This window comes from Branchiostoma floridae, chromosome 5 (genome assembly GCF_000003815.2).
Source record: "Branchiostoma floridae strain S238N-H82 chromosome 5, Bfl_VNyyK, whole genome shotgun sequence".
Classification (NCBI taxonomy): domain Eukaryota; kingdom Metazoa; phylum Chordata; class Leptocardii; order Amphioxiformes; family Branchiostomatidae; genus Branchiostoma; species Branchiostoma floridae.
The window spans coordinates 12,397,759-12,409,380 of NC_049983.1; the positions used below are offsets into that span (position 1 = coordinate 12,397,759).

Genomic DNA, 11,622 nt, shown 5'->3' on the forward strand with positions numbered 1-11,622 from the left:
AGTTACTTCCGCAGTTTGCTCTACTTTATGATGACTGGCATGGCAGGTGCACCTGGCGCTAAGCACGACGGGAACTCGCCCGCCCGTTCTCACTTACTTCCGGGTTTGGGTGCCTCCAGGAGACGAAGTTCACGGCATGTATCTGACAGTTTCTGTGAAATATATAGCCTTTTAGGTGATATCCATGGGGTTACAACATTTTCGCAGCATCTTAAGACCGCGGTAGTAGGAAGGCTGCACAGAAAAGTGCTAAAATCAAGGTAAAATTTCTGTTTCCAACTACCTGTATTCAGTCCACAGCTCGACACCGTTGACACAGTAAACAAAACTGAAAACGTGTCCTATTGACAGTTATGGACGGGACAAATGAAATATAAACATGTTAATGAGATTATAGTAAGGATATATATGAGATTTAATATAGTAAGGATATGATGACAGGTATCAGCTCGAAAATCGTAAACCCTGATCTTAACTACAAAGGAATGACAATATACGTGTGTTGTGAAAGATGGAGCAGAGACATCGGGACATCCTGAGGAGGAACCGGGTGAAGCTGGTCAAGAACGTCAAAGTGCAGCACATCAATAACTTCCTCATACAGGTCAGTCATTGGCCAGGTGGCACATTACTAGTACATGTAGTTAGGTCTGGGACCTCGGCTTACTGAAATCATAATGACGGTGTGATTGCAATAGCAGCTGCAGTAATATTGCATATTTTGTGGTTTGCAGATGCAACATTGGTGCCTCAACTTCAGAGGTGTATATTACTTTTTATTTTACAAGAGACTGCTTACCATTCTATAAACACACCGGTATGGTCCACTAACTCTGAATATACATGCATTGCTAACTCTCAGATGATCCAATGTTTGGCCTATTTAGTGCAAAAGAGCTGATATGAAGACATCAGAAGTTGTTGAGTTTCTTATTATGAAAGTATGCAATGTTATTACACATTCTGTCACATTCATAAGTCACCATTGTTATGCAAAATCTGTCAGATCCTTGAAGTTGCCGTGATTTAAAAACATGTATTGTAATATTGTCTCTGGTAGGAGGATGTTCTGACAGACACCATGGTGGAGGAAATCATGGCAGAGAAAACCAGTCATGGCAGGGTGGAGCAGCTTCTGGACACACTGGTGACCAGGGGACCCAAGGCATTCATGGTACATACCAACAGCATGGTTATGTTCAACTTGTATTTATTAGTAGATTCAGCTTTTCTGACACAGGAAAACTACAATGCAACAGGACACAGGAAATGTGTATCATTTTTGATGCATTGTCTGGTTGTAGGAAAAAAATCAAAACCGAGCTCACAGAGAAGAATGTAAGCTCAGCCCTACAACTCTTTCTTGGAAGAAAAGGGCAATTTGTCTGTTTGAATGTTTAGGAGGCAGGCTACACTATTTTAAAAATTGTGGATGGAAAGAAAGTATTCACTTACATAGAAGCAAGTACATTCAGTTTAATATGTGACGTACATTTACTTTAAGATGTAACTTTAGATGTAAAATGTCTTCAGTTCTAGTTTGGACAATCATACTTGTACCTAGTACCTAGTTGTAAATTTAATAGTGATCTTGGTTCCATGTACTTGCAGATGTTCTGTAAGTCCTTGGAGGAACTCTATGGCTGGCTAAGTAAGGATCTACTGGAGCAGGACCAGAGGAGAGTGGAAGCAACAACAGCTGTACAGTGTCAAGGTGTGGAGGGTATTTCTATTCACTGTTCCACAGTTAGAAACTTAGATGACATGGATGAAGTAATACATGTACCAGGGGTCTTGATGACAAAATCATGGATACCTGCACAACAATGTACCAAGAAGTCACCTTAAATAGTTCAAGTATATTCAGAGAGCAGATACAAATGTCTAGTGGAAACATCCATGCTATTTCTAGTGCAAGTCCCCAACACTTTTCCTTAAATAGTGTTATCTACTTTTAGTTGGTATTGCTGTTAATGTGTGCATTGCTATGTGGTTGAAATTTGTAGAGTGTGTTGTCCAGTGCTTAATGACCCTCCCTTTGGACACATGTCATGACTTTTAATCCCAGCTTTTGTCAATCCCCAACATGCACACAACTCAAAAGAGCTGCAGTCTTTAGAATAGGACATTAACCAAATGTCCACTGTTCACAGTACTTATACAATGTGTAAACCACATGTCTCCTGTTTTTACAGAGGATGTGTTAGAGGACAAGTTTGCCAGGATGAACCTACAGGACTCTGCAAGGGGGAAGGAGACCTTGACAGAGAAGGAACTGAACAAGTTAGCTGACAAACTTGGTTCAGAGTGGGAAAAACTGGCCATAGAACTAGACTTCAAAAAGTCAGAACTCTACAAATTCAAAGAGGACAATAAAAATAATGTTCATGCACAGATATTTGACATGCTGTGTAAATGGAAAGAAAGACAGGGAAGAAAGGCTACAGTAGGAAACCTGATTCATAGTATGCATGAAGTTAGCATAGGTGAAGATGTGTACAAGTTTCTTCTATGAAAGCCAAGGGGCTAAGGTCTTAGATTTAATTCTTTTTGTTCAGATAACTAGTGTTCAACTTGAACATGTAGCAACACATAGTCAATTGACAAAATTGGACCAGGACAGACTATGGCATCTAGACCAACCTTGTGCCTTATGTCCTGAAGATACATGTAAGATCAGTCAAGTACATATTGCAGCTGAAAATCAACTACTTGTTGGCCTTAGTTGTGTGATAAGCAGATAATTCACAAACGGAACTGTGGCACATACTTAATGCCATAGACATGATTATATATTGTACACTACAGTTTTGGGGATCAGAGGCACAACATGTTAGCTTCATGATAATTTTTTTCTGAGAAAAACATGAGGTGAAGTGTCTTAATGTAACCTTTCTGGTAATCAGCATTTGATAACTTTGTAGTCAAATGTTTCAATGTGTTTTTTTATCAACCAATAACTACCATGAGATGTACAAATGGGATTGCCTTCTTATCTACATGGGTCTCAGGACTTATTGTTAATATATATATATTATACATTAGCCTTCACATATCATTCAAACACAAATTAGAATATTGCTCCTATGCATGTCTATACTTTTCACTGTGTCCTAAAATCTTTTGATATCATATACTATAGGTCTATATTTGGCCTGTAGATCTGCCAACTACTCTCTTAGCTCCAGGCAGCAGAATCTTGGTCTGGAGAGAATAAAAGAATAGAAGATCATTATAAAATTCATATTTCAAATATTTCCTTCATAAAGACATATTTCCTTCATAAGGAAACATTTTAAAAATTCTTAAAGATCCTTAACATTACTTTCTCACCCATTCAATTCAATTCAATTCAAGTTAATGTTGCAAAAGTAAGTCTTCCATTTACAGATGAAATAGCGCTACACAGTATACTTTTTGCTATGTTTAAAATATGTATTGTAAATAATCATTATTAGCAAACTAAACTGGTTACTGTCACTAGCTCAAGGACAAAGAAATTACAAAGATTATTGACAAAAAATCTACTTTTAAAACTTTTATGCAGTTTTTAAGTACATAGTGACATTGATTATTTTATAGTGACTTGAAACTTTCATGATGAGATACAAGTTGCTTTTTACCTCTCATTAAAGTCCTGGTAGACTCCTGCCAGATGTAGCTGGTACTGCAGGTGGTTGTTGAGGTAGGTTTGTATCATGTCTGGATGGCGAGGATCAACCTCCAGCCAAATGGATCTGTACATGAAACAGCAGATTGTTTCTGGTGTTTTTACTTCTGTCTACTGTTGTCATATCAAGAAGGCTAAAAAATGTATCAAAGCCTTGCACACAAATAAGTAGTAAGGAAAAATGTTGACACCAGCATACCGCTGCCTGTGACCCACTTGTATTGTATCATTTACAATTTTAATAAATCAAATCAAATCATGGGGGATGCAGCTATTGCACAAAATGTTAGACAGGACATCCAAACTCACCCCCCAGGCTTGAGTAGCCTGTGTCCTGTGTGTATAATGTCCCTTATCAGCCCCATTCCATCTGTACCACCGTGGAGTGCACAGTGATTCTCATACCTAGGGAAGACATATAAACATACCATCAATGACACTTGGCTCATCATACATGGTTCAGTCCACAGTTATTCAGAGTCCACAGTTATTCAGAGAATAAATGTGCATGTAATAGGAAAAGGTACTGTACAGCCTGACAGATCTTACCCGACTATTTCCTGTTCCAAAGTTCCCATATCTTGTGTCCAGATGTAGGGAGGGTTGCTGACTATCACATCAAACTTAGTCTCAAAGTCAGCTGGAAAAACAATATCATTAAGACTTAGGACAATGAACTTAATAATCTGTCCTATATGAGAGCAAATATCCTCCAAAATATCATTTCAAACAAAATCAACAATTGAATTTCAGAATAGAAATATTTACCTGAGGTGTTGAACTGCATTTGTTTCACATTAAGCCTGTCACAAAGTCCCAACCTGTACATTGGAAAAAAATACTATCAGCTTCAAAACACTTTGGCCAAAAACTTAACAAATTTTGGTGTTGACTGAAACAAGGTAATGACTGAAATCTTACCTTTCCGCATTATGCTGAGTAAGTTCCACAGCTTCTTTTGTCACATCAACAGCAGTGCAATGTGCCTGAAACAAGATAAGTTGATAAGGTCACACCAATTTGACTTCGATTCTTGGACTGAAAAAAAATGCTGAACTGCAAAATCAACATATTATTTTATTTTATTTATTTTTATTTCTGTAATCTTTATCCAGGGTGGTCCAAGCTCAGTGCTCTTGCACTGCTTTTCAGTGGAGCCCTGCGTGTTACATAAAAGAAATTAAACATATTCATCACAAACATAGGCAAACATAAATAGACAACAATAGTAATGAAACTGATGCAAACAATAATACTAATCATAACAATAGATGCTGCTAGTGATGATGATATCAATACAAATGATGAATGAAAAATAATGGTACGAAACTAAAGAAAACAATAATAATAGTAACAAAATAAATACTATCAAGTTGTCAGTTTCATTGAGTGGTCAGAGGTCAGGCTAGCCAAGCCCTGCAGTTGGTTCTAAAGGTAGATTTTGACGTGCAGGTCTTTACAGATGGTGGAAGACTGTTCCATGCAGTAATACCTCTATAAGAGAACTTGCGCTTCCCACATTCTAACCGTACAAGGGGTAGTTTGAGGCATAGGTTCTGACTGTGTCGGGTGGGGTAGCTGTGAGAGTCAGAAGTCCTTTGAAAACTATTGATGTAATCAGGAAGTTCATTGTTAACTGCCTTGTACATTGATTGTAGCAGGTGCAAGTTTCTCCTGGATGTTAAGGTTTTCCAGCCCAAGGCAGATAGCTCATCAACGCCAACATGATGGGTGTATTTTAAACCAAGAATAAGCCTAGCTGCCCGGTTCTGGAGTTTTTGTAGTCTATCGGATAGACATTTACCACAATTACCCCAAAACATGAAAACAGACTCTGAAGGGAAGTCCGTTCCTCAGAATACATAATGAATCAGAGTGAATGTAGCAAGATTCCAGTTTTAGTTTTACATCATGCCTTTCACTTTCATCTTGATCTGACCAGTTACTGAACTTTTGGTAAGGATGTCCGAAAACGATAAAAATATCAAGTTAGCTCATGAGTTAAAAGTGTTTACAGACACACCTCAATTAACATTGCCATCAACTGAAATGTAAATTGTGCTGTAATGATTGATGGTTCCATAGACCACAAATTATATAAAGTAAGCCCCTGTACCTGTGGAAACTCGTGCAGCAGAGACAGGGAGATGGCCCCACTCCCACAGCCAACCTCCAGGATATCCAGCTCCTCATCCTCCCTGGTCAGGTCCTCCTGCAGGTACAACCACAGGTGCTCCACAAGCTCCTGGGCAGAGGTGGGGATAACAGGAAGGGTTTAGTCATCAACTGTACACTGTACTGCAAACAAGATTCTGTGGTACTGACTAGAACACTTAACTCAGCCTTACACATTGTTTTTAAAATTTGGATTGAACCTACACGTGTAACAAATACAGATTTAGCGCCACACTAAATCTATATTTGTACTAGTATTCTGTCAATTGGTAGAGACAGAGTACTAAAAGGAACTGTCAACAACATGGCTCCTGTTGGGTACATATACCTCTGTTTCAGGCCTGGGGATGAAGACTGGAGGTCTCATGACGAGGTTCAGATCCCTGAAGTCCCACTCACCAAGGATGTACTGTATGGGCACACTGTAGAGAACACTTGTCATCAACACTTTGGTATATCAAATATATCATTTTGCATTTAAGATAAAGGCAAAAGAATTAAACAATTTGTCTCATGATGATCTTACATTCATGTGATGAAATGACCAATATAAAATGTCAAACTTACACTAAATCACTACTATCTATTGAAAGAAAAAAAACAATTTTATGTCAAACATCAAATGGTGATAGCATTGCTATGGATGGTAAGGCTGTAAACTGAAAGCAGACATGTTTACCGATTCATCCTTTTCTCACACAGGTCCCAGACTTTGGTCCTCTCCTCTGCTGTCACGCTCTGTGCAAGTGGGCTGATGAGGCTGAACTGGATAGGAGGTATAAAACATGGATGTAACATGAACAAGAGAAAGATGAAGTTCTTTTAATATTTCACATATACAGGATGCCTGAGCGTATGTTCTTCTAAGACTACAGAATCTGAGAACAATTTGGGCTCGCTAATAGCAAGATAAACATGTTATCTACAGATGATCAACAGAGTGACAAGCTAGAATTCAAGGATTTTAAAATACAGTTTGATTCTAAACATAAGGCTATAACTTACTGATTTAAACCCCAGCACATGTCCTGTTATGTACTCTGCTGATGCACCAGGTTCAGGTACCCCTGCTGTTTCAAACTTCCTGGTCCAGTAGGAAACTGCCTCCAAGATAGAAATGTTGTCCAAAGTATCCTTTGACCATCCTCCATCCTCACTCCTTAAGTCATGCCTTGTTATATTTGTACAGTAAGTTCTTAGTGCTGAGTTCATTGACTCAGGACTGTGTAGAGATGATGCAAGAGATTCACTACGAAAACTTCCATTGTTCAGGCAATGAAGGCTTACAGGGTAGCAGCACTGCTCCAATTTACAATATGCTCTGACTCCTTGTGTATACGTCTTTGGGTTTAAAATTCTGTTCCAGCAGATTGTTCTACTTTGAAGGACTCTCTGTAAGAAATGCCTCATGGTTTGATAACTTTACCATGAATCCACAGAAATGCAGGACAAGCTTTGTTCTCAGTGTTCAGGTGCCTTTCTCAAAAGATCCAACCTGTTGCACACTAGTGGTCCTTAGCGTCTGCAGTTGTCGGGTGCCTCTGCGGATCAGGAATTCAATACGCAAAACGTCGCTCTTCGGAAGTTGAGCATTCTTCTTGAATTCAGCTCTGACGTGATTGGCTAGACCAGGCTTATCCTTAGAGAGACCAAGGAACTGTTTGTAAAGACTTAGAACTTGCTTCTGGAGTTGGCTTCTTCTTGCTGCCATGGCAACATGTGCCCTATCCTCATTTTCAAGTTGAAGCTGTGGAACTGATGTAAATTATGCAAATCAATTAAATGACATCCTTAGGATCTGTGAAAAACATGGCAACACAATACTTTTTTAAACACATGTGCACAATGATCTTGTGTAACAATAGAGAAAACTCTAAACTGTCTACCTATAATAAATAGGAGGTGACAAGATTTGCAAATGGCTAGCTGGGACCAATGTGATATAACCTCCTTGCTGGGACGTTGCCCCAGCTACAAATGGTTAGTTTTTGTCCTTGCTATTTGCTGATATGATTTGGTAGAGGGTTCTGGTTGTTGTAGTTGCGAGGAGATTAAATAAGGTTATTATCTAACCTCCTCGGTTATACAATGAGTTGTGTTACCTGTCCGACATGTGCATCAGTACCACTGGGAGAATTTGTCTGACCTTTCTCGGGTCAATGACCTACAAATACATCCCAGGATTCCATATTACATAACTCTGCGCAAGCGCTATGACCTTTAGTTCCGGTAAAGAACCCGGATGTGGCCGGCATTTTCGAAAGTTTCTAACGTTTTCACCTGGGTGACGTTGCTTTTCTATCTGTTTTCCTTCCTTTCTGTGCAGGTTTCCGTGTCGGTTGAACTACAAGAAGGTGGGAAAGTAGTTTTGTTATGAATCTGTTGAAGATTTATGTGTGTGTTTTGTGCCTGGGTCATGTTTTACGCACCGGAGACTTCAAGAGTCCTTCGACATATTTCTGGGTAGAGGTCAGCCCAAATATAGGAGTACTGCGTGTGTGCCTACGTAAATAAATTCCAGCAAACCTGGCGATATATTTGGCAAGGTTGAGTTCTACCGGGAGTCTGGAGCGCGTAGTGCGCATCAGGGCAAACTGGGTGCCAAATGTGGAGACTCCCTTGTCTCGAGGAGGCCGTAGTTAACGCGAGAAGGGGCGGGAGGAGGGATGGCCAACAACCCGGAAGTAGAGGCTATGTCATCCGAAGTATGTGTTGCCAATGTTTTCCTTACATAAGGTCTTGTGAAATCACCCAGTTTTGATCTTTTCCTCATCATCATCTCCACCGGGCATCTTCGTGCAGGAACGCAGACTGGTAGGGAAGAATGTTTACTTTAAGGAGTCTGGTCTCTGCGGCGAGGATTGCATGCTATGCCAGGCCGAGAATACTTGAGAAGTCTTGGCAGCAAGGCCAAGTGTATCTTGGCGCTTCCACTTTTGGTGTGTATCTCTTCAGTTTGGCTGTTGTGGCATGTGGTTCTATTGTCTGTCAAAAGAATGAATTGGCTAGACAAGGGGGCATGACGATATAAAGAGATTGTCTATTGCTTGTGTCAGAGGGCTTAGTCATTGTAATTATGAATAATTGTAGGCTGTGAGCCAGCGAGTTAGCAAATTGTTAGATTGGGGAGGTGTTACCAAAAGAGTTAGTTTTAAAAAAGCAAATTACACGTATCAAGAAGACATTAGTCTTAAAGGGATGTAGTCTTGTAGAGATAGACCAGAATTTGATTACTATGATTGTGAATGCATGGTAAGCACTTTATCCTAGCTAGATTGTGACAGTTATGCAAATTTAATGATGTGAGTTAGAAGTAGCACCCGATAGGTCATAAGATGTGTTGGTTTTACATCATGATTTGATAACTGCAAATTTAGATTACTGTTTTGAGTATTTGTGTTTTTATGTTTGTTCAGTGTCTGGTTTTGTGGTGGTGCTTCGTAACACAGGTATTGATACAAAACCCTGTGACAATATATGATATTGCACCATATGGTGTGTAATTACATTAGCATCAGTGGTGTTGAATGAAAAGCTGATGGTACTGTAAGTAATATCTGAAATTTCTTCCTGCATCTAGGGAATAACAGGTAAATTGAGATGTAATGACTATATGTCTATAGTTTGGATCAATATTACTTTTTATTAGCAAAAACAGCATAAAATGATTAAAACCCCAGATTTACCCATGTGCTGTCTTGCAGATTCATAACAGCCAGTCATGAACTTCTGCAGACTTAATGATCCGTCCTGTCAGCGTAATTAGATATTGGGAGAAGAACCCATAAATCAATAGTCACATGCTCATCGTGATTCAACCAAAACGCTGTAATAATCTAATGGGAAGAGAGGAATTACTGCTATGCTGCTTGCTGCATTTTGTATTTATTTCACATACTAAACAACATATCTACTCAGCAGTGCAAGAATGTTTGGAGAGAGTTGTCAGGAGAAATAATGTGACAACAACATTTTATATGAGGATTATTGTAATTTACCAGCTGGCACCATAATTGATATTAATTGGCTTAAATTGAGACTATTGCAGACTGTTGATATTATCATTTGTTTGCTCATCTTGTCTAACAACATTCCTGAAATCAATTCAGTCTTGTCATGCAAAGTAAGATACATACCGTAATTGATTAGATCAGTAATTGTCTGAAATATTTAGTAGTACAACAAACCTAGACTAGAGTTGTTGAGAAACACATAGACCTGTTTCTATTCCCTCTTTCAACCTCCTTGATCAGAGCTATTGGTTGAACTCATGGACCCAGTCTTCTTGTGACTCAGATCAGAAGACTATCTCAGATTCAGTCACTTTTAGTGACTCATCTTAAGGTCAGAGTTACAAGCCCTTAGTCATCACATCAAGCATACAGACTGATAGAGCCCAGGTATGTGATAAGCTGTGTTGAGTTAGCTGTGTTGAGTTAGAAATGTTAATACTTTCAAAATAGCTGCATTCCATTGGATAGCCTTACATGAAAAGTGGGTGTCAGTGTCTATTCAGATTCTATGGATGTAACCAAGGATCAATATCGAATTATATTACCTACAGTGATTAGTAATTGAAGAAACTGGTGTGAAAGATAATTTTGTCAAGTGTCTGTATGCCCGGTTTAAACAACCATTGACTCCAGGTACTAACTTCTCAAATCATTAATCTGTGATTAGTAAGTTGCAGTTGGTATTTCTGTTAAGTCATATTATTGTGGAGTGTTATTAGATCGAGTATCAGTATGTATTGTGTCAGACACAAGATATCACTGTGGTATGCCAGGAATGGTAAACAGCTGAAAAACACCCTGAAGGAACATATGTTGAGGTCAGGAAGGAATTTTGCTGATCTCGCCAAGGGCAAACTTGTTCTAGCACCACATGGCCAGACTGTCCGTTATTGACAGTAACCTCAGCTCACAGAAGTCAGGGTCAGATTTTTTGCTACTTCCATGCACTGTAGTAAGTACCACTAGTAGTATGTGTTTCTAAACTCGGCACAAAAAGTTTGGAATATGAACTTTGGCTGATCATAGTTCCGTTGTTTCTGCATCAATTTTAATGTGTGATATATCAATAGAAAGCGTGTGTGATTTCCTTTCATATGGTATCAAACTCCTTATAATTATAAATTCGTGAAACGAGCACCAGGGCTACTTATGTTAGTGGGTCGCGAAAAAAAAGTGCCCAAATTTCAATTTTTGTGTTCAACTCTATATCATCCTGCTGGTATGGGTGTGGGTGTCAAGGATTCAATCTGTCCTTTTCCACGTAATCTTTGGTATACAGAACTTCCAAGTTTATCTTTAACATTTGGTAAGAGTATATGTGCCCTTTTGACTGTTGGATGACCGAATCGAGGCGTAGATGCGGCAAGGAGAATGCCACGCTGACTGTCGCATGGATAGAGCGTAACAGCGCGTAGCGCTTGGTGTGCTGTATGTATGGCTGCCACAGGAAAAACAAGGTTTAGTATCTTCCCAGACAGGACAACCTCAATGCTGTGAGATACAGGGACACTTCTCCATTCAGTCGCAATGCCTCACCCCTTCAATATGGGGTCGAATGACATTCTGTAAGATTACACCGCCCGTCCACGCACACAGTCTGCAATGGTCCTTGCTCTGTGGACTGGCGTTGTAGTCTAACACTTGCAGAATTGCATTTGGTCCCCCACACATACTGATAAGGTATAACATTGCGACTGCATGGAGAATGGTGTCCCTATATCTCACAGTATTGAGGTTGTCCTGTCTGGGAACATGATAAACCTT

General features: G+C 39.4%; 3 protein-coding genes across 7 annotated transcripts in view; 2 read left to right on the top strand and 1 right to left on the bottom strand.

Moving 5' to 3' along the window:
* The first annotated feature begins 87 nt into the window (after positions 1–87).
* LOC118415397 (death domain-containing protein CRADD-like) lies at positions 88–3,099 on the top strand. The gene is made up of 5 exons (XM_035819984.1): positions 88–260; positions 512–604; positions 1,061–1,174; positions 1,612–1,714; positions 2,196–3,099. Exons 2-5 carry the CDS (start codon positions 512–514, stop codon positions 2,513–2,515), a joined length of 630 nt encoding a protein of 209 aa, XP_035675877.1. The 5' UTR covers positions 88–260; the 3' UTR covers positions 2,516–3,099.
* Positions 1,723–7,307, bottom strand: LOC118415396 (MTRF1L release factor glutamine methyltransferase-like). The gene is made up of 10 exons (XM_035819983.1): positions 6,851–7,307; positions 6,525–6,610; positions 6,174–6,267; positions 5,787–5,915; positions 4,592–4,656; positions 4,439–4,491; positions 4,220–4,310; positions 3,980–4,075; positions 3,624–3,737; positions 1,723–3,204 (listed from the first exon to the last, which is right to left on the bottom strand). Exons 1-10 carry the CDS (start codon positions 7,253–7,255, stop codon positions 3,171–3,173), a joined length of 1,167 nt encoding a protein of 388 aa, XP_035675876.1. The 5' UTR covers positions 7,256–7,307; the 3' UTR covers positions 1,723–3,170.
* Positions 7,308–8,014: 707 nt separating this feature from the next.
* Positions 8,015–11,622, top strand: part of LOC118415398 (methionine-R-sulfoxide reductase B3-like) — a 15,135-nt gene continuing 11,527 nt past the window's right edge. The window contains exons 1-2 of one of the 5 annotated variants that reach the window (XM_035819985.1): positions 8,053–8,199; positions 8,648–8,659. In XM_035819985.1, the coding sequence (XP_035675878.1) occupies positions 8,088–8,199; positions 8,648–8,659 (124 nt within the window). In that variant the 5' untranslated portion in view covers positions 8,053–8,087. Of the gene's footprint in view, positions 8,200–8,227; positions 8,551–8,647; positions 8,785–10,149; positions 10,246–11,622 lie in introns of those variants that run through there. The other 4 variants (XM_035819986.1, XM_035819987.1, XM_035819988.1 and 1 more) reach the window with 4 other exon arrangements.